Source organism: Vigna umbellata, chromosome 3 (assembly GCF_029865625.1).
Source record: "Vigna umbellata cultivar VRB3 chromosome 3, Vumbellata_1.0, whole genome shotgun sequence".
In the NCBI taxonomy this organism is placed as follows: domain Eukaryota; kingdom Viridiplantae; phylum Streptophyta; class Magnoliopsida; order Fabales; family Fabaceae; genus Vigna; species Vigna umbellata.
In genome coordinates, this window is record NC_142167.1 from 15,503,189 (window position 1) to 15,521,824 (window position 18,636).

The 18,636-nt window shown below is 36.9% G+C and overlaps 1 protein-coding gene and 1 long non-coding RNA gene across 10 annotated transcripts in view; one reads left to right on the forward strand and one right to left on the reverse strand.

Annotated features, from left to right (window-relative positions):
• LOC148201712 (uncharacterized) overlaps nucleotides 1-13,952 on the reverse strand; it is a 46,568-nt gene extending 32,616 nt beyond the window's left edge. For 4 of the 9 annotated variants that reach the window (XR_015784706.1, XR_015784708.1, XR_015784709.1 and 1 more), the window contains exons 1-2: nucleotides 13,527-13,951; nucleotides 11,158-11,592 (exon numbers count right to left, since the gene is read on the reverse strand). This is a non-coding gene — a long non-coding RNA (uncharacterized LOC148201712). Of the gene's footprint in view, nucleotides 1-3,280; nucleotides 3,577-11,157; nucleotides 11,593-13,526 lie in introns of those variants that run through there. The other 5 variants (XR_015784705.1, XR_015784704.1, XR_015784703.1 and 2 more) reach the window with 5 other exon arrangements.
• On the forward strand, nucleotides 3,583-11,436 carry LOC148201714 (uncharacterized). Its single transcript, XM_088108457.1, has one exon. It carries the CDS (start codon nucleotides 5,743-5,745, stop codon nucleotides 6,676-6,678), a length of 936 nt encoding a protein of 311 aa, XP_087964583.1. The 5' UTR covers nucleotides 3,583-5,742; the 3' UTR covers nucleotides 6,679-11,436.
• Nucleotides 13,953-18,636: the final 4,684 nt, after the last annotated feature.

Below are 18,636 nucleotides of genomic sequence, written 5' to 3' on the forward strand. Positions count from 1 at the left end.
TTTGACCGATCGGATTTGTAATTGAAGGTCTATGTTTAGAGAAAGAAATTTCGAAAGTGTGAAACAATCGGATGAACACTGTATTGTTGTTCTTAAGCTATCATGGTACAAATTTCATATATATTTCATCTACCGTTAGATTGAGCCCAAAATTTAGTATGTAATTCATAAGAAATATTAAGTCATTTTGACCGTTCAGATTTGTAATTAAATGTCTGTGATTAGGGAAATTAGTTTCGCATTTTGAGTATAACCGAAAACCACTTAAAATTCTGCACCTGAGTTACCTCGGTAAAACCTCAATATCTATCTAGTTAACCGTTGGATCAACCTGAAATTTTAATATGTAGTTTATAACAAATAGTGAATTATTGTGACCATTCAGATTTGAAATCGGAGTTACCGATTTAGAGATATTAATTTCATATCTTCTCAGGGATCTCAATATTGCTTAATTTCTATATTTTTTTTTATATCTATATTAAATTTCGGTGTTAATATTATATGCTGTTGTTTTGAATCTGTAAATAAGAAATTTGTTAAAAACTAGTTGAGGAACACTTTGGCTAAGGAAAGACTTGGTACTTAAGTTGTCCATTGTGACGCACCTCTCTTTCCTGGAAGTCTACTCGACAAGTTTTTAACTTAAATCCTATTGAACAGATTTTGTACTGTTAAATTATTATGCAATATATGTTGTTGGAATGGAAATGTTTGATTAATTCATGTTATTGTGGTAGATATGAAATTATGAATTATAATTGTGATTATTGCATTTTATGCGTCTGAACATGATATGAGTATTATGGGGAGATTTTGTAAGGGTATAATGTGAGTTGAGGAATATTAGTATGGTATGAGTCTTGTGGAGAGATTAAGTAAATGTTATGGTATTTGTGTATATGTTGATGTTGAGGGTCCCGTAGTTGGAGGTTATCCTGATACTCTAATAATCATCTAGTCTCAACTAGAGAGGGATGAATTATGTGGTGAGAGGAGCAGGAGGTCCTGGTCTATGTGCCGGTTTTGGACATAGTGAGGGGATTAACCTTGTGAATGGTATGAAGTATTTTGAAAGTGTATTTGTAAAAAAAAAAAAAAAAAAAAAAAGAAGTAGAAGTCATTACAAGTGCATAACCTCCCGTGACCGCTCATCAACGTATCATCCGGATGAGTGTCTATTGGGTATTGTGGTGTCTATTGGGTATTGTGAGACGAGTGTCTAATAGGAATTGTGGTATGAGAGTGTCGAACATAATTATTATATGATGTTTATATCAAGGTAATTATATATGTTTTATAAATGATTTGTTGCATGTTAGCTCACCCTACTTGTTTGTGTTTGTTTTGTTTGGGTATGTGCGATGATCGTATAATTCGTTATACGGGAGCAGATGAAGGAATGTTGCCTCACTCAGTGCCAAGGAAGGGAGAAGTAGAAGAATTATAATTAGAACATTTTTACATGTATAGACTTATATCAACTAGGAAATTTTAAAGGGTGAGATTACGGGATGTTACCGTAAATGTAATGTTACAATATATAAATTATGAATTATCCAATGTGAGAATTTGGGATGCTTTCTTTTAATCCATGTTTCTTTTTACATTTACGTTTGTTACTTGTTCTTGTTATACTTGTTTGTCTGCTTTGTTATTTCACTACTCTCACCTCTCTTTATATATATACTGATAAACTAATAATGGGTTTTATAAGCTGAAAATCATTGTTAATCTCCCTTCGTTTGAAGGTATGATAGGTAGAACAATACTATTAACCCTAAAAATTAACTTAACTTAAATAAATTATGAATATAAATTTTTCGGACTTAGATCTAGTAAGATCCTTTGTGAAGACCAGAGAATTACATCTAGACTGGACTTATGGACAATATCAGTTAAAAGAAGACTAATTGTATAAGCCCTCTTTGACACCAACATAATATTCCTTCACTTTTGCCCCTTAGAAAAATGAACAAAAATGTAAGGAATTTGGAAGTTTAAGACAAGATCGGATATAAAAGATGGAGTCCTACTAAAGAGCAAATATATACATATATTTATATATATATATATATACATATTTATATATATATATATATATATATATATATATATATATATACATATATATATATATATATATATATACATATATATATATCAACTATGAATTATCAAGTGTGAGATTATGGGATGTTACATTAATGATATCAGATCAATGATTTTGGGGCTTTGGGGAGTGAGCTCATCTAGTTTTTAGTACGTGTATCGAATGAGCAAGTGAAAATTAATTACTTTGGCATTACAATGCGTATATGTTTAATTATTTATTGAAATGAATTATAAATTAATTAGGTAAATGAAGTCAATCTTTTGCTATTGATTTTCACATGATATTATCTTTGGTTATTAGTCTATGTGGAATTTACATACATTATGTCTAGTATAGGGCTGATCATGATTTCATAATTCACATGATGAACAAATACTACTTGTCATTGTTTTATGGTATCAGTGTAAGGATTCATGGTTGTTTTGAGTGAACTTCAATTCTATAAACATGTTTGATACAGTCTCAACTATTACTTGTCATTGATTTGTTGAATTTATAATTTTTATGGTATGGATACATGATAGGATTAGGAGTTATAAACGTAAGGTACTGCTGGATAGTGTACTAAATTACATTAGAATAGGTCTTAATATTATAAGTGTAGATACTAATTAAGTGAATTAATTAATAACTAGCATTGCACGTTAAACCGGCTAACACATATATATAGGTAAGTAGGATATGTTTAAACGCTTTCAAATGAATGAATCAAGGAAAAACATAAGATTTAATTAATTTCATCATCAGAGTAAAAATTTATAATAATAAATTTTCCTTCCTAAGCCTTTGAGAATTTCACTTTTGGCTTGAGTCTTGTAAATACCCAAAATCAATACAACTCTTCAAGTGTCCAATTTTACCTTAGTATAGACCGAGGAAGGAAGATTGAACATCTATAGAATTATTGAGGAAAGAACACCAATATGACTAGAGTTATTGGAAAACCAAATGTCTTCCATTACACCGAAGATGGTCTTACCCTTGTGATAAATAAAATCTATCTTACACTACTTAAACAAAATAAAATGCTCCTAGATAAAAACAAACCGACAAATCTGACAGTAAGAACGCAAAGTTACTTTACCGTGAATCAAGGAATCAACTTTAAACCATGTTTAAAAAGAAAAAATGATGGTTAGCTAGTTTACGTTAGATTTAAGTCTATAAATAAATATATAATAATACTAATAATAATAATAATAATAATAATAATAATAATAAAGATGTTCAAAAGTTGATCCCAAGTGGTCGTTAAAGATTACAGTCCATAGTAATAGAAATAAATAAAGACAATTGTAGTCTCCTCGAGGAGATTATTCTTGGCAGAAGGCAATCGTAAGGAAAGCTCAATGGAAGGAGGTAGTAAGGAGGAGAAATCTCTCTTTTACCAGGAATGGGAGGGATTGGAAAAAGATCCAACGTCACCTTATCTGGAACCGACAACACTATCCATGAAAGATCTCCAAATAAATAAAAATATAAATGTTAAAATAATAATAATAAATAAATAAAAGTAAAAAAAAAATACAACATATTTTACATTCATAAAAGGTGGCAAGGGGGTAGTGGAGAGTAAGATGTGGTGATGGTGCTTTGCTTCAACCATCGTTGCTTTTCACGATACCCATAATTTTGAAACCAACAATAAACGCTATACTCTCCAATTTCCCCATAAATTTTAAGTTTCGTTGCAATCTTGTGCACATGCTCTCTATTTGGATTTCGTATCCCAAATGCAAAAAGGGCATCTAGTAGAGCAACTTGTTCTTTAGTAGGACTCCATCGTTTATATCCCAGCTTGTCTTGAACTTCCAAATATTTTAAATTTTTGTTCATTTTTCTAAGAGACAAAAGTGAAAGAATATTATGTTTGTGTCAAAGAGGGTTGATACAATTAGTTTTCTTTTAACTCAATTTTATCTATAGTCTAGTTTGAAGTCCAGTCTAGATGTATCCTCCGGTCCTTGCAAAGGATCTTACTAGATCTAAGTCCAACAAGTTTATATCCATGATTTGTTTAAGTTAAAATAATTTAACGGGTATGAGGTTGCGACAGATCATCTATCGCAACTTAGATCGCGACGAGGGAGTTGACGAACCGTACAAAAAAATGACAAACGGTTTAAAATCAGAGTTTGGAGTCGCCACAATAGTTTATTCTGGAAAACTACGGAAAAAACCATAAAATTAGGCATTGTCTACAAAAATCAGATTTTCTGAGCTCGGGAGTCGATTATGTGTAGGGAAGGTATTAACACCCTACAACGTCCGTCCGAAGACAATACCTTTAAAGAGTATAGGATTAATATATACAAAAACCAAAAACAAAACTAAAGGAAGTAAAACAGAACAAAACTAAACTAAAGGAAGTAAAACAGAACAAGGAGAAAAAAAAAGGGGCTAACCCAATTTCCTTCTAAAAAGGAAACGCTTTCATTCCAGAAATGAAAATGGGCTGAAACCCTAAAATCAATTCTCCACTATTTTTCATTTTTTTTTCGGATTTGAAAACGAGCCTAAGCCCATGCCATTTCAGGTAGGAAAATGACACTTGAACAACCATTTTTGACAACATTTAGACACGCGCACACGTGTCAAAATCTGAGTGGTCCATTTTCATTTAATTTTTCCAACTGCACCACTCAGATTTTGACACGTGTGCGCGTGTCTAAATGTTGTGAAAAATGGTTGTTCAAGTATCATTTTCCTTTCAGGTATTCCTCTCAGGCAGAAAGAGGGAAAATAAAACTGCCCCAACCTTTCTTTTCTTAGCTAGCCGCGTAGGGGAAGGATCCTCCTCTTTAGCAACAAGATTCACGCCGAGAGAAAAGTTCATCCGAAGCAACCCTGCCATTAGCGCGCCAAAGGTCGTCCTTCCTATGCGATGACAGTGTTCGCGGGAAAGAGTTCGCGGTTGTGAAGCCAACGGGGACCTTCCGGCAGCGAGGGTGGCGAGAACGACGATGACTAAACCTGATTGGACGAGATTCGGAGGGAAGGTCAAGATAATGGAGAGTGGCTCTTGGCGGCGGTAAGGGAAATTTAAGGTGGTGTAGATGGTGGAGTTGAACGGCTGTGATGAAGGAGAAGACGACGACGCAATGGAGGCAGTGAGGCGCGCTACGGCGACTGACGACGGCTTGGAGAAGGGGCGAAGGCGGAGGGGAGGCGCGATGGTTCAGGGTAGATGAACTGTTGAATTATTATTTGTTTTTTAAATAAAGCCCTATTTCTAAGGGTTGAACTAGTCTAAGCCTGTTAGCTATTATTTAGATGTACGTGGCTACTTTTTAGCCATTTACTTAGATTCAGTTTTTATCTGTAAAGACTTATAAAAAGTCGTGCTCTTTCAATTGAAATAAACACAGAGAATTATCCATTCACAAACAGTGTGTGCAGGCTGTGCTCTGTGTGGTTAACAAGTGGTATCAGAGCTCCATACGGGGCCTGATACAGAGTGAACAGCTGTGATAAAGTGTGAACAGCTGTAGTGCAAGTGAGAAGAGTGTAAGTGCACATATAGAAGAAAGAGAACCCGTGAGTGAAAGCAGTGAAAAGAGTGTGGGGAGTGCACATACAGAAAAAGGGAAACGGTGTGAGTGCATGAACAGAAGAAAGAAGGAAGGATGTCCAATATGGAGAAATTTGTTCAACCTGCCATTCCCAAATTTGATGGTCACTATGAGTTTTGGTCTATGACCATGGAAAATTTCTTACGCAGCAAAGAGATGTGGCAGATTATTCAAGATGGGATACCGCTCTTAGGTACCCATCCCACTGAAGCTCAAGAAAAGGTTGTAGCTGACGCTACGTTGAAGGACTTGAAGGTAAAAAATTACCTGTTTCAGGCCATTGACAGGGAGATATTAGACACTATTCTGGACAAAAGTACGTCCAAGAAGATTTGGCAGTCCATGCAACAAAAATTCCAAGGCTCAACCAGGGTCAAACGAGCACAACTCCAAGCCTTGAGACGTGAGTTTGAGTTACTCACTATGAAAGATGCTGAAACCATTGATCAATATCTGGGACGTACTCTTAGTACTGTCAACAAGATGAAGTCGAATGGAGAGGTGATGGACTCAAGTACTGTGGTTAGCAAAATACTCAGATCACTCACGCCAAAATTCAATTATGTTGTGTGCTCAATAGAAGAATCTAATGATTTGAGTAAACTAAGTCTTGATGAACTCCATGGAAGCTTACTGGTTCATGAGCAGAGAATGCAAGACTCGCAACCCGATGAACAAGTGCTGAAAATTTCTCATGATAGTAGATCAGAAACAGGATACAACCGAGGAGGTGGCGGATACAACCGAGGAGGTCGTGGAAGAGGTCGCGGAAGACAATCATTGAATAAAGCACTTGTGGAGTGTTTTCGGTGTCACAAACTAGGACACTTCCAATATGAGTGCCCACGACTCGAAAAACAAGCATATTATGCAATGTGCGAGGAATCATCAGGGGTAGAAGATGAAATATTATTGGTAGCATATGAAGAAACAAATCATGTGCAGCAAGAAGACTGGTTTCTTGATTCTGGTTGCAGTGACTGGAAATAAACAGTGGTTTACCAAGATACACGAACAGGGACTATGCAAGACCGTCAAGCTTGGTAATGACAACACTATGGCTGTAGAAGCAAAAGGAGACATTCGAGTTTGTATTAATGGTTGCTCACATATCATCACAGATGTATATTATGTTCCAGAACATAGAACCAATCTTCTAAGTTTAGGCCAACTCCAAGAGAAAGGTTTGGCTGTATTGATTCAAAATGACTCTTGTAAAATTTTCCATCCAGATCGTGGATTACTTCTTCACTCTAGCATGAAAGGAAATAGGATGTTTTATCTAACATCCTCAATGAATCCTCGTGAATCACAGTGTCTTCATGTAGATGAATCTTCTGAACAAGAAGTACAACTTTGGCATAAAAGGTTTGCTCATCTGAACTTTCAGGGACTTTGCACACTTGCCAACAAGCAATTGGTCACCGGCCTTCCACCTCTAAAGGCGACCAAAGAAACATGCACCTCGTGTCTCATTGGAAAACAACATAGGGACACCATACCAACACAAAGTCTTTGGAGAGCGTTGAAGAAACTCCAACTAATTCATGCTGATGTGTGTGGTCCCATTTCACCCTCGTCTCACAGCAACAAGAAGTACGTTCTAAGTTTCATTGATGATTACTCTCGTAAAACATGGGTTTACTTTCTACATGCAAAATCTGAAACATTTAGTGCATTCAAAAGCTTTAAAGCCCGTGTGGAAAAAGAAGTCAACGCTTCCATTATCTGTCTAAGAACTGACAGAGGTGGTGAATTTACCTCTGAGGAATTTGAAAATTACTGCAATCATCAAGGGATTTCAAGACAAAAGACCACAGCTTACACTCCGCAACAAAACGGAGTTGCAGAAAGAAAGAACCGCACTATCTTGAATGCAGTTCGAGCAGTTTTACATGAGAAATGTGTTCCAAAGTCATATTGGCCTGATGCTGTCCGGTGGTGCGTTCACGTCCAAAATCGAAGTCCATCATCGGCAATAGATCACCAAACACCAGAAGCACTTTGGAGTGGAGTCAAACCACATGTTGGCTACTTTCGAATATTTGGTTGCATTGGCCACGTTCATATTCCAGATCAAAAGCGCAACAAATTAGATGATAAAAGTCAACCGTGTATACTCTTGGGGATAAGTGAAGAATCAAAAGCTTACAAACTATACAATCCTGCTAACAATAAAGTCATCATAAGCAGGGATGTAGTGTTTGAGGAGGACAAAAGCTGGAATTGGCATGGCAATGCAAAGGATGATACTCGTGAAAGTGAAACTCCGGTCCTAGAAGAGACACCAGTAGACTCTTTCCCACACGAACTTCCAGTCAGTCATGACACCAATTCAGATCTACTAATTAATTCTGATTCAGACTCAGAATCTCATCATCCTCCAACTGAAGGGAGGGCAACAAGATAGAGGCGACCACCTGCATGGATGACCGATTATGAAACGAACCTCTCGATAGCAGAAGAAGAGAGTTTACTAGCCATGATGATGTGCGAGCCTGAAGATCCTCTCTCATTTGAAGAAGCCCATACAAATTCAAAATGGAGAGATGCAATGAATGCTGAAATCGAAGCAATAGAAAGAAATAACACTTGGGAACTCGTAGATCTTCCAAAAGAAGCCACACCTATCGGTGTAAAGTGGATATTTAAGACCAAACTCAATGAAAGAGGTCTGATAGAGAAATACAAGGCCAGATTGGTTGCTAAAGGTTATGCTCAAAGATTTGGAATCGACTATACTGAAGTTTTTGCCCCAGTCGCTCGACTTGATACAGTGCGAGTCTTACTAGCCTTGGCAGCCCAAGAAACATGGGAAGTCTTCCAACTTGATGTAAAGAGTGCATTCTTGCATGGTGAACTTCAAGAAGAAGTGTTTGTTCAGCAACCTGAAGGGTTTGTCAAAAGGGGTAGAGAAAATCAAGTGTATCGTCTCAAGAAAGCTCTATATGGGCTTAAACAAGCTCCACGAGCTTGGTATAGCAGGATTGAAGCATATTTTGCAAAAGAACACTTTGATCGGTGCTCCAGTGAACACACCTTGTTCATTAAAAGGTTTGATGGTAATATTCTAATTGTTAGCTTATATGTTGATGACATAATTTTTACTGGCAATAGTCGTCAAATGTGTGAGGATTTCAAGCGTTCAATGCAATCAGAATTTGACATGACGGATTTGGGAAGAATGAGGTACTTCCTAGGAATTGAAGTTATACAAAGTGATATAGGAATTTTTATTTGCCAAAGACGTTATGCCCGTGAGATGTTAGCTCGGTTCAACATGTCCGAATGCAATCCTGTTTGCAATCCAATTGTGCCAGGCACTGTACTATCCAAAGATGATGAAGGAACATTAGTTGATGCCACCAAATTTAAACAAGTTGTTGGCAGTCTCATGTACTTAACTGTCACTCGACCAGATCTAATGTTCGGAGTAAGTCTAATTAGCAAGTACATGGCTACTCCAAAGGCATCACATTTGGCTGCCACAAAGCGTATTCTGAGGTATGTCAAAGGTACCATTGAGTACGGTATTCTATACCAAAAGGGAGGAAAAACTGAAATCACAGCTTATAGTGACAGTAACTATGCTGGGGATTTAGATGATAGACGAAGCACTTCTGGGGCAGTATTCATAATAGGATCAGGGGCTGTATCATGGGCTTCGAAAAAGCAGTCAGTAGTTAGCTTATCAACTACAGAGGCAGAATATATAGCTGCAGCAGCATGTGCTTGTCAATGTATTTGGCTTCACAGAATTCTAGAACATATTGGGATTGAAAGAAAGGAACCAATCACAATTCTATGCGATAACAACTCTACTATTCAGCTGTCCAAAAATCCTGTCTTTCATGGACGTAGTAAGCACATTGCAGTAAAATTTCACTTTCTTAGAGATCTCGTAAATGATCACATTGTTCAATTGAAATATTGCAATACTCAGGAACAAGTGGCAGATATAATGACTAAGGCGGTGAAGCTTGAACAATTTGAAAAACTTCGACAAATGCTTGGAGTAGTTGATATTACTACAGGAAGCTAGAGCTTAAGGGAGGGATTGTTGAATTATTATTTGTTTTTTAAATAAAGCCCTATTTCTAAGGGTTGAACTAGTCTAAGCCTGTTAGCTATTATTTAGATGTACGTGGCTACTTTTTAGCCATTTACTTAGATTCAGTTTTTATCTGTAAAGACTTATAAAAAGTCGTGCTCTTTCAATTGAAATAAACACAGAGAATTATCCATTCACAAACAGTGTGTGCAGGCTGTGCTCTGTGTGGTTAACATGAACATGGTGATGCTGAGGCGCAATTCACGGTAGCTGCTTAAATGTGTTGGAAGTTGCGGTGGAGATGAGTGGAGGTTCACGGCACTGCCGTGATGAAGGAGAAGACGGTGCCACGATGGTGGAGGAATGAACCTAGGTTTGAGAATTTACGGTAATGGTTTCCTCGCAACGCGACCTTCAACTATCTGGTGACGTCCGAATGGTACTCAAATCTGGTTTCTGGGTTTTTTCCGTGTTTCAGGTGTTTGTTCAAACTCCCGGTGACTCATGGTTGCTATGGAGGCAAGGAAATTTGCTATGGTGGCTGATGATGGTTCGAAGAGGAGGATGAGGGTGGTTTGGCCAAATTGGAAAAGGATTGAAGGGTTCACAGTGGCTTAGTCATTTCTGGTTTTGTGACTTTCTTCTTGCAGGTTTGAGTGGATAAACAAGGATGCCGGTGAAGTGATGGCAGGGAGGTATGGTTGATTGGTTACGAGTTGGGTGATGCGGCACGCGTCCACGGTGCACGGTGCGGCGATAACTGAAGGCAAGGTTTGCGAGGAGGAGAAGTTGAAGCTGATGATGACGGGTAAGGACGACAGTGCTGTGAGAGGCACCTTAGATGAGTAGAAGACTCTATCTTATACTTTTCTTTTTTGATTGAATTAAAGAATGGCAATGAAAGAAACTTTGAACCTGATTGAATCCAATTTTGGCCTGTGGTTTGTGATTTGGTCTCTATTGGTTTGTTAGATGCAGGGGAAGGGTGAGCTGGAGATTAAATGAAGATCACGCTTTGCTTGATGAAAGATTGGATTCGGGTTTCCATTGGTGGTGAAGGTGGCTTGGGTTTCGGATTGCACTAATGGAAGATGTTTAGATTTGTGTTTCATGTGATGAATTGGTACCTCTGTGTGAAATGAAAATAACTATTTTATCTTGATTATCTTGTGAATTATGGATGGATTGAATGGAATTGAAGATGAATGAAATGGAACTGGAAAATGAATGATGGAGTAATAGTGTACGAGGACGGGAAAAACTGGGTGACACTAATGGATGGGTGTTGAATGAAATCAATGAAATAAAATCATAACCAGTAATATGAGCAAAACATCACAGAATTATATGCCTACTACTAAAGTGAGTCTGAACATAACTTATACATAATTTCATAGAAGTTCAAGTTCATGACATACCTCTTGAAACCTTTCTTCTTTCTCTTGTTCCAGATTCTCCCATTTTCTATTCATGCTTTCCTTTTGCTTCCAAGTTCTTTTTCTTCTTTGATTTTCTTTCCCCTGACTTCCTCTACTTCTTCTCCTCTCCAGTAGCCTCTTCTTTTTTGTTCCGATCCTGCTTTCCTTCCCCGGGATGATGAATATCTTTTTTTCTTTGAGTATTCAACTTCTTTGATGATGACTGTTTCTTTTTGTTTTTTTCTTTTACAGGTTCCGAATCCATTCCACCAAAATGAATGATTGGAGATTATATTAGAATCAGTTAAAGAAGTCTTGGCCTCCTGTCCTAACCAGAATTGGAGATGATAATGTCTGTCAAAAGGTAGTTGATGAAGAGGCGTCTTGGTGATGGTGCAATGAAATGAAGGAGAGACGTGCTGGAGATCGTGGCTTCTTCCAAAACGAATAAAGAAATCGTAAAATAAAAATAAAAAAGCTATATAAAAACAAAATAACAATCAAATAAAATGAAGAAAAATAAATAAAATAAAATCACATAATATCAAATCACATAAAACAAAATAAAATCAGTTAAAACAAAATAAGAATAAAATCCATAAAATATATTTGAAAAATATCAAAATATGCAAAGTTATGTAGTTTTCAAAATGTTATTTTCTTCGAAAATATCAAAATCTAGAGTACCGTAGTTCTTTTTAAAATATATTTGAAAATGATTTATAAATTGTTTAAAAATGATTATGAAAAATTTTAGATTTTTTTTGGAGTGAACTTAACAAAATCACTTGTTATGTATTTGTATTTCCACTTTTGTAAAGGAAAGGTAAGAAACTATTTTTGTGATTTTTATATCTTATTGATGAAAAACAAAGAGAGACAATAACGAAAATCTAAAAATTATTTTTGTGATTTTACAATTTCTATTTTTTTATTTTGTTAAAACAATGTTTACACAACGTGGGATGAAAAAAAGCTAAGCTAATCCAAGGTCCAAACCCATTTTGGAGTCTCCATAAAACAAACGGACCAAAGTCCAAACTCTTTTTCAGAGTTTCAAAAACGGGCCACAAGGCCCGAGTGTTTTATTTCTTTTCTTCCAAATTTGAGAATTGGACCGAGCCCAAATTTCTTCCTCTTTTTCGCAAGATGGGTTAAAGCCCATGCACTTTCCTCCAAAAACACGGACCGGGCACGAGCCCAAACCTCTTTTTGTAGGGTAAACTTTGTCAAGAGTCAGAAAAAGGGAGATCTCCTCTCCTTCCCTTCTCGGCAGCCAGCAGCCAGCAGCCAGCAACAGGGGCAGTTTCCCCTTTCCTCCCCAAACCGATGCGGTGCAAGCGGCAATGGTAGAGGACTCCGATAGGGGTCGCTGCTGTGGAGTGGCGGAGGGAGACGGCGGCGAACACCATGGCGCCGGCAAGGGCTTTGAGGTTGGAGAACGGCGGCGGCCCCTGAAGGCGGAGTTCCTTGGCAAGACGACGATGGCGAACTCGTCGTCTGGGGAGGATAGTGGAAGGTGACCGAGACTTCGTGGTCGTGGCGGCGATGATTCGGGGTGGCTGATGGTGGAGGGAATGACTCGCGGTGGAGGTTGACGACGGCTTGGAGGTTGGTGAGTTGGGTGGTCGACGCTGGAGTTCGTGGTTGATGCAACTTCACGGCGGCGCGGTGAGGCTGAGGAAGTGGTGGGCGGACGTTGAAGGCGGATAGGGGCGAGGAAGTTGGGTTTTACCACCGGTGATATGGTGGTTGATGAAAGCTGCGGCTGCCTGAGGCGGTTTGACTGGGTTGATCTAGACTTCTGGATTTGCTGTTTGCAGGTTCCGTTTTGACAAAGGCTTTGCGGGATTGGGTCCTGGTGGAGACAGGATGATGATGCTTTCGGTGGTGGGTTTGTCCGCGGGTGCGTGGTGATCCGGTGAGAAAAATGGGGATGAATTTGACGAATTCTAAAATGGAAAAGGTGGAAATCTGAAAGGGGCTGACGAAATTGAAGAGGATGAAATTAGATACCTAATTGAATTACAAGAAACTGAAAATGAAAGAAACCTTGAATCTGATTCTGAAAAGGGTGTTATGTTCATTAGCTTTCATTTTTCTCTATTCTTGTAAATTTCTTATGGAAGAAATATTGGTTTCGAATGGTTGCTTGATGGATGAAACAAAAGGATGTAAAGGTGATGAAGCAACGTAAGGGAGGATACAAAGATAGCGTGAATTGACCAGTAATCGAGGATAAAGAGGTGTAATATTAATTATCAAACATAACAATCACATATTATATAATCCCAACCAGTTAAACACATTTCAAACATTCACAAGAATCCGAACCGCCACCAAATAACATAGTAAACTAGCTGACATACCTGTTTCTATCTTCTCTGTATTGTTTCTTTTTTGTTTTCTTTTTCGGTCCAGATCTCACCCTCTCGTTCTTTTCCTTTTTCTCCCCTGGAAGGAGAATCCCCTTCGATTCCAGACTCTCCTCTCCTTAAATCGGCAGAAGATCAAAACTGTCGGCAAACTTTTACTGAGAAATTGTTAAAGGTGGGAGACCTCAATTGGTACATATAAAAATATAGATAAAAATAGATCTTCTGTAGCTTGTGGGTCATGTTTTTCTATTGTCATGATTGATGCATTGTGCAAATGGTGAAGTAGGAAGACACCAAAGTGTCGGCAGTGAAGAAAAAAATGTTGAACAGCATGTGATTGATAATAAAATATGATGAATAAAGATGAGTGAAGGTGGCGATTAAAAAATCTGAAATGGAATAAATGGAGGAAAAGGTACCGAAAAGTGGGATATAAATTAATGGAAGAAAAATTTCAATTGAGTGGGGAATGGTCGGATATAAATGAAAGCTATAAGTTATTATGAGTTGGTGAAGAGTAGAATAAAAGAAAAAGCTTGCAGAAACAAAATAATAAATAGAAAACAAATCAAATAAAATCAAATATAATCTAATTAAACCCAATGAAATCAAATCAAATCATCTATATCAAAACAAAATAAATAAAAATAAAAAAAACAATAAATAAAATGAAACACAATTAAATCAAGAAAATAAAAATAAAATAAAAATATAATAAAAAAAAATAACACCAAGTAAAATCAACTTAAGACAATAGGAACATTCATTAAATAAAATAAACAAGAAAGAAAAACTGAAGACTTTAACAACAAAACAATAAATAAAAATTCAATCAAATAGAACCAAATATAACCAAATTAAACAAAATGAAATCAAATCACATAAATCACATCAAATCAATTTAAAACAAATAAAAACAACTAACAAAATAATTTCACATCAAATCAAACCAAACCAAATAAAATAAAATCTTATAAAATAAAATTTAATAATAAAATCCATATAAAATCACAACCAAATAAAAAAACATCTGACTAACATCAAATTCAATAAAATGAAATAAAACAATAAAAGAAAGAAATATTTAGATTTATTTTTTAATTTGACATATTTATTTCTTTTACTTTTTTTATTATAAATTATTTGGACAAAATTAGGTGTTGACAAGTACCAAAATGAAATAAAATAAACATGATAAAAAAAATTTATTTTAAACTTTTATGTTTTTTATATTAAAAATACATGGACAAAATTGGAGGTTGACAGCTGTCTCTCTTTATTTAGATTTTATCGTAATTAAAGATAAGTAAGGATAGAAACATTAATTTTGTCCGCATTTCAAAATGAACAATTAAAAATACGAAAAATAAGAAATCACATTCAACACTTAAAAAATAAAGAATCACAATTAAACACTAAAAGATAACAAATCACAATCAAATACTTGAAACACGAGAAAATGGTTACCATTCAACAACACAAAGGGCATGAACAATCCCCACAAAAAAACTTGAAAATTTTGACGATCACATTAACATGTAACGGGACTCCACATAACAAAAGAAAAGGATTTTTACGATTTCTATCATTTTATATATTTTTTAAAAATTTTAATTAATGGTGGGTGGAGGGTATATTAATCATATGAATGACAAAATGAGGTGTGCTAAAAGATTGGGTCCGACCAATGACTTTGCAGAGGACCGAAATACCAATGAAAGAATTGGGCTTGACTAATGACTTTAGAGAGAGCCGACATACCAATGAAAGGATTGGGCTCGACCAATGACTTTGCAGAGGGTCGAGATTCCAATGAAAGAATTGGGGCCGACCAATGACTTTGCAGAGGACCGAGATACCAATGAAAAGATTGGGCCCGACCAATGACTTTGCAGAGGGCCGAGATACCAATGAAAGGATTGGGCCTGACCAATGACTTTGTAGAGGGCCGAGATAATGAAAGGATTGGGTCCGACCAATAACTTTGCAGTGGGTCGAGATACCAATGATAGGATTGAGCTCGACCAATGCTTTGCAGAGGGTCGATATACCAATAAAAGGATTGGACTCGACCAATAACTGTGTACAGGGTCGAGATACCAATGAAAGGATTGGGCCCAACCAATGACTTTGCGGAGGACCGAGATACCAATGAATTTGGATTGGGACCGACCAATGCCCCGCAGAGGGTCGAGATACCAATGATAGGATTGGGCTCGACCAATTACTTTGTAGAGGGTCGAGATACCAATGAAAGGATTGGGCTCGACCAATGACTTTGTAGAGGGCCAAGATACCAATGAAAGGATTGGGGCCGACCAATGACTTTGTAGAGGGTCGAGTACCAATGAAAGGATTGGGCCTGACCAATGACTTTGCAGAGGGCCGAGATGCCAATGAAAAGATTGGGGTCGACCAATTACTTTGCAGAGGGTCGAGATACCAATGAAAGGATTGGGGTCGACCAATGACTTTGTAGAGGGTCGAGTACCAATGAAAGGATTGGGCCTGACCAATGACTTTGTAGAAGGCCGAGATACCAATGAAAGGATTGTACCCGACCAATGACTTTGCAGAAGGTCGAGATACTAATGAATCTAGATTGGGCTCGACCAATGACTTTGTAGAGGGTCGAGATACCAATGAAGGGATTGAGCTTGACCAATGACTTTGCAAAGGGTCGAGATACCAATAAAGGATTGGGCTCGACCAATGACTTTGCAAAGGGTCGAGATACCAATAAAGGATTGGGCTCGACCATTGCCTCGCAGAAGGCCGAGATACCAATAAATCTGGATTGGGCTCAACCATTGCCTAACAGAGGGCTGAGATACCAAAACTTTGTTGAAGTTCTTTAATGTTTACTGGAAAAATGACCATTACACAGCGGAGGGTCAATTTTCAAAGGATCCGGTGACCTTACACAATAGAGGGTCCCGTTCCAAAACTTCCTTGAGGTTCACTTTCCAAAACTTTGTTATGTTTATTTTTTTTCTCAAAAAAACTTTCTTGATATCGATCTCTTTTTCTTTAGCAACTTTTCTGGATGTTCAGTTTCTTTTCAACAAACTTTTATTCTTCTTAACAATTATCTTTCTTTCAAAATCTTTCTTGTTTTATTTTCCTCTCTTTTTGATTTTTTTTTATTTTGAAATATTGAATGCGAAACACACAAAATACATTTTTTCTTTTTTAAAATCTTGATTGACTCGCTCTTATTGAAACGGGTGAAATGAAACTGAGTTTAGCGAGCTTGACAACTATAGACTCATGTTTTAAAACAAAGACTTAATGGACACACAAACTGACCTTAATTGGCTAGACATATTAAGCTTATGAGGCCATACACATCGGGCTTACATGAGCCAAACAGACTGGACTTAAGGGAAACAAACAAATATGGGTTTGATGGGCTAACCAAATTGGGTTTGACGAGTTAACATATTAGACTCAACGGGTTTGACCAAACTAAGCTAAAAGGGTTAAACACATTTGACTTAACGAGTAGACAAATTGATTGAATTGACGAAACACTAGACAGAAAGGTTAGCCAACTGGGCTTATGGGTTGGACAGACTGGGCTTGAAGATTTAAACACATTTGACTTAACAGGTAGACAAATTGATTGAATTGGTACGGAAACACTAGACAGAGAGGTTAACCAACTGGGCTCATGGGTTAGACAGACTGGGCTTGAAGATGTAAACACATTTGACTTAACAAGTAGACAAATTGCTTGAATGGGTAAGGAAACACTAGGCAGAGAGGTCAACCAACTAGGCTTATAGGTTATTCAAATTGGGTTTTAAATTTTTTTTAAAAAAAACCTTCATCTCCTAATGTTAAGCAAAATACTATTATTCTGTACATGATGCAAGACTATGAGAACATGATTTTTTTTAGAGTCAATGTGCTATCTTTGAATTCATCAAATTTATGTATCCTTTAAATCTTCTCTCTCTTCTTTTCCTCACTCATGGTTCTTTTTATCATTCATCATTCACACTTTTTTGAAATTATGGATGTCACACATTTTTGAAGTCAAATGTTTGAACATGGTGTTCTTGTGCTTGACATTTCTCTTGAAACACTAGTGTATGCATGCTTGATATCAAAGATTAGACAAATGTGTGAAAGATGTTTGGAAGGATTTAAAGGGTACCAGGATCACCATGTGGGCCTGTCACTCCTCAAAACAGTTGCAAATGCCAATGTGAGATAGGAGATACTCAAAAAGCTGCCCCTAGATTGGGGTTTGGAAAAATGGGTATGGACAAATGTATCTACGACTCGTGAGGCCGTGAAATCCATATGTGTCTCACAAAATTGCCCCTAGTTTCGGGTATGGATCAATGAATGTCAAGGCAAATTAGCATCATGTGAGGCCCAAAAATGTTGCCCCGTTTTGGGTTTACGAATGATAAGATGAACCAAAATCATGAAAGGCCCAAAGTGGCTGCCCTGTTTTGAGTATGGATTTATGAATTGAAGGACGAACTAGAATCATGCAAAGCTAAAACAACTGCCCCAATTTTGATAGGATGGACAAATCAGGATCATGAAAGGCCCAAAAAGGTTGCCTTAATTTTAAGAATAGATTGATGAACATCAGGATAAATGAGGCCAAATAGGGTTGCCCCCAGTCTGTGAATGGGTTTGGCAAGGATTGAATGAAAAGGATGCTCCCAAATGATCTGACCTTTCTTTTTGACTAGCTAGCAAGAAAATCCCCTCTTCCTAAGACATTTCATTTCTTTATTTTCACTTTCTTTTTTTTATAACTACATTGCAAGTCATTTCAACTTATCACACAATTGAGCTTTATGAAAATTGAAGAAATCATCATTCAATCAATGTGGACTTTTATTGGGCTTGTAACAAGGTTATGGGCTCAAGGGTTTTCAAAGAAAGGATAAGGCCCAAACAAATGTTTCCATGTTATTATTCTTTTTTTGAAACAAGGGTTACCATTCTGGTCTTGAATTCTGCTAGTTGTCAACCACTTCAGTGCTTTACTCTTTTCAAATTCTATTTCTCATTCTTTTCACTTATCATCGCTTAGTGATTTCTCTTTTTATTTACTTTTCTTGATTAACTCTCT

What these genes read in the sequence shown, in the direction of transcription:
- LOC148201714 (XM_088108457.1), top strand. Translation starts at nt 5,743, where the DNA reads ATGTCCAATATGGAGAAATTTGTTCAACCTGCCATTCCCAAATTTGAT.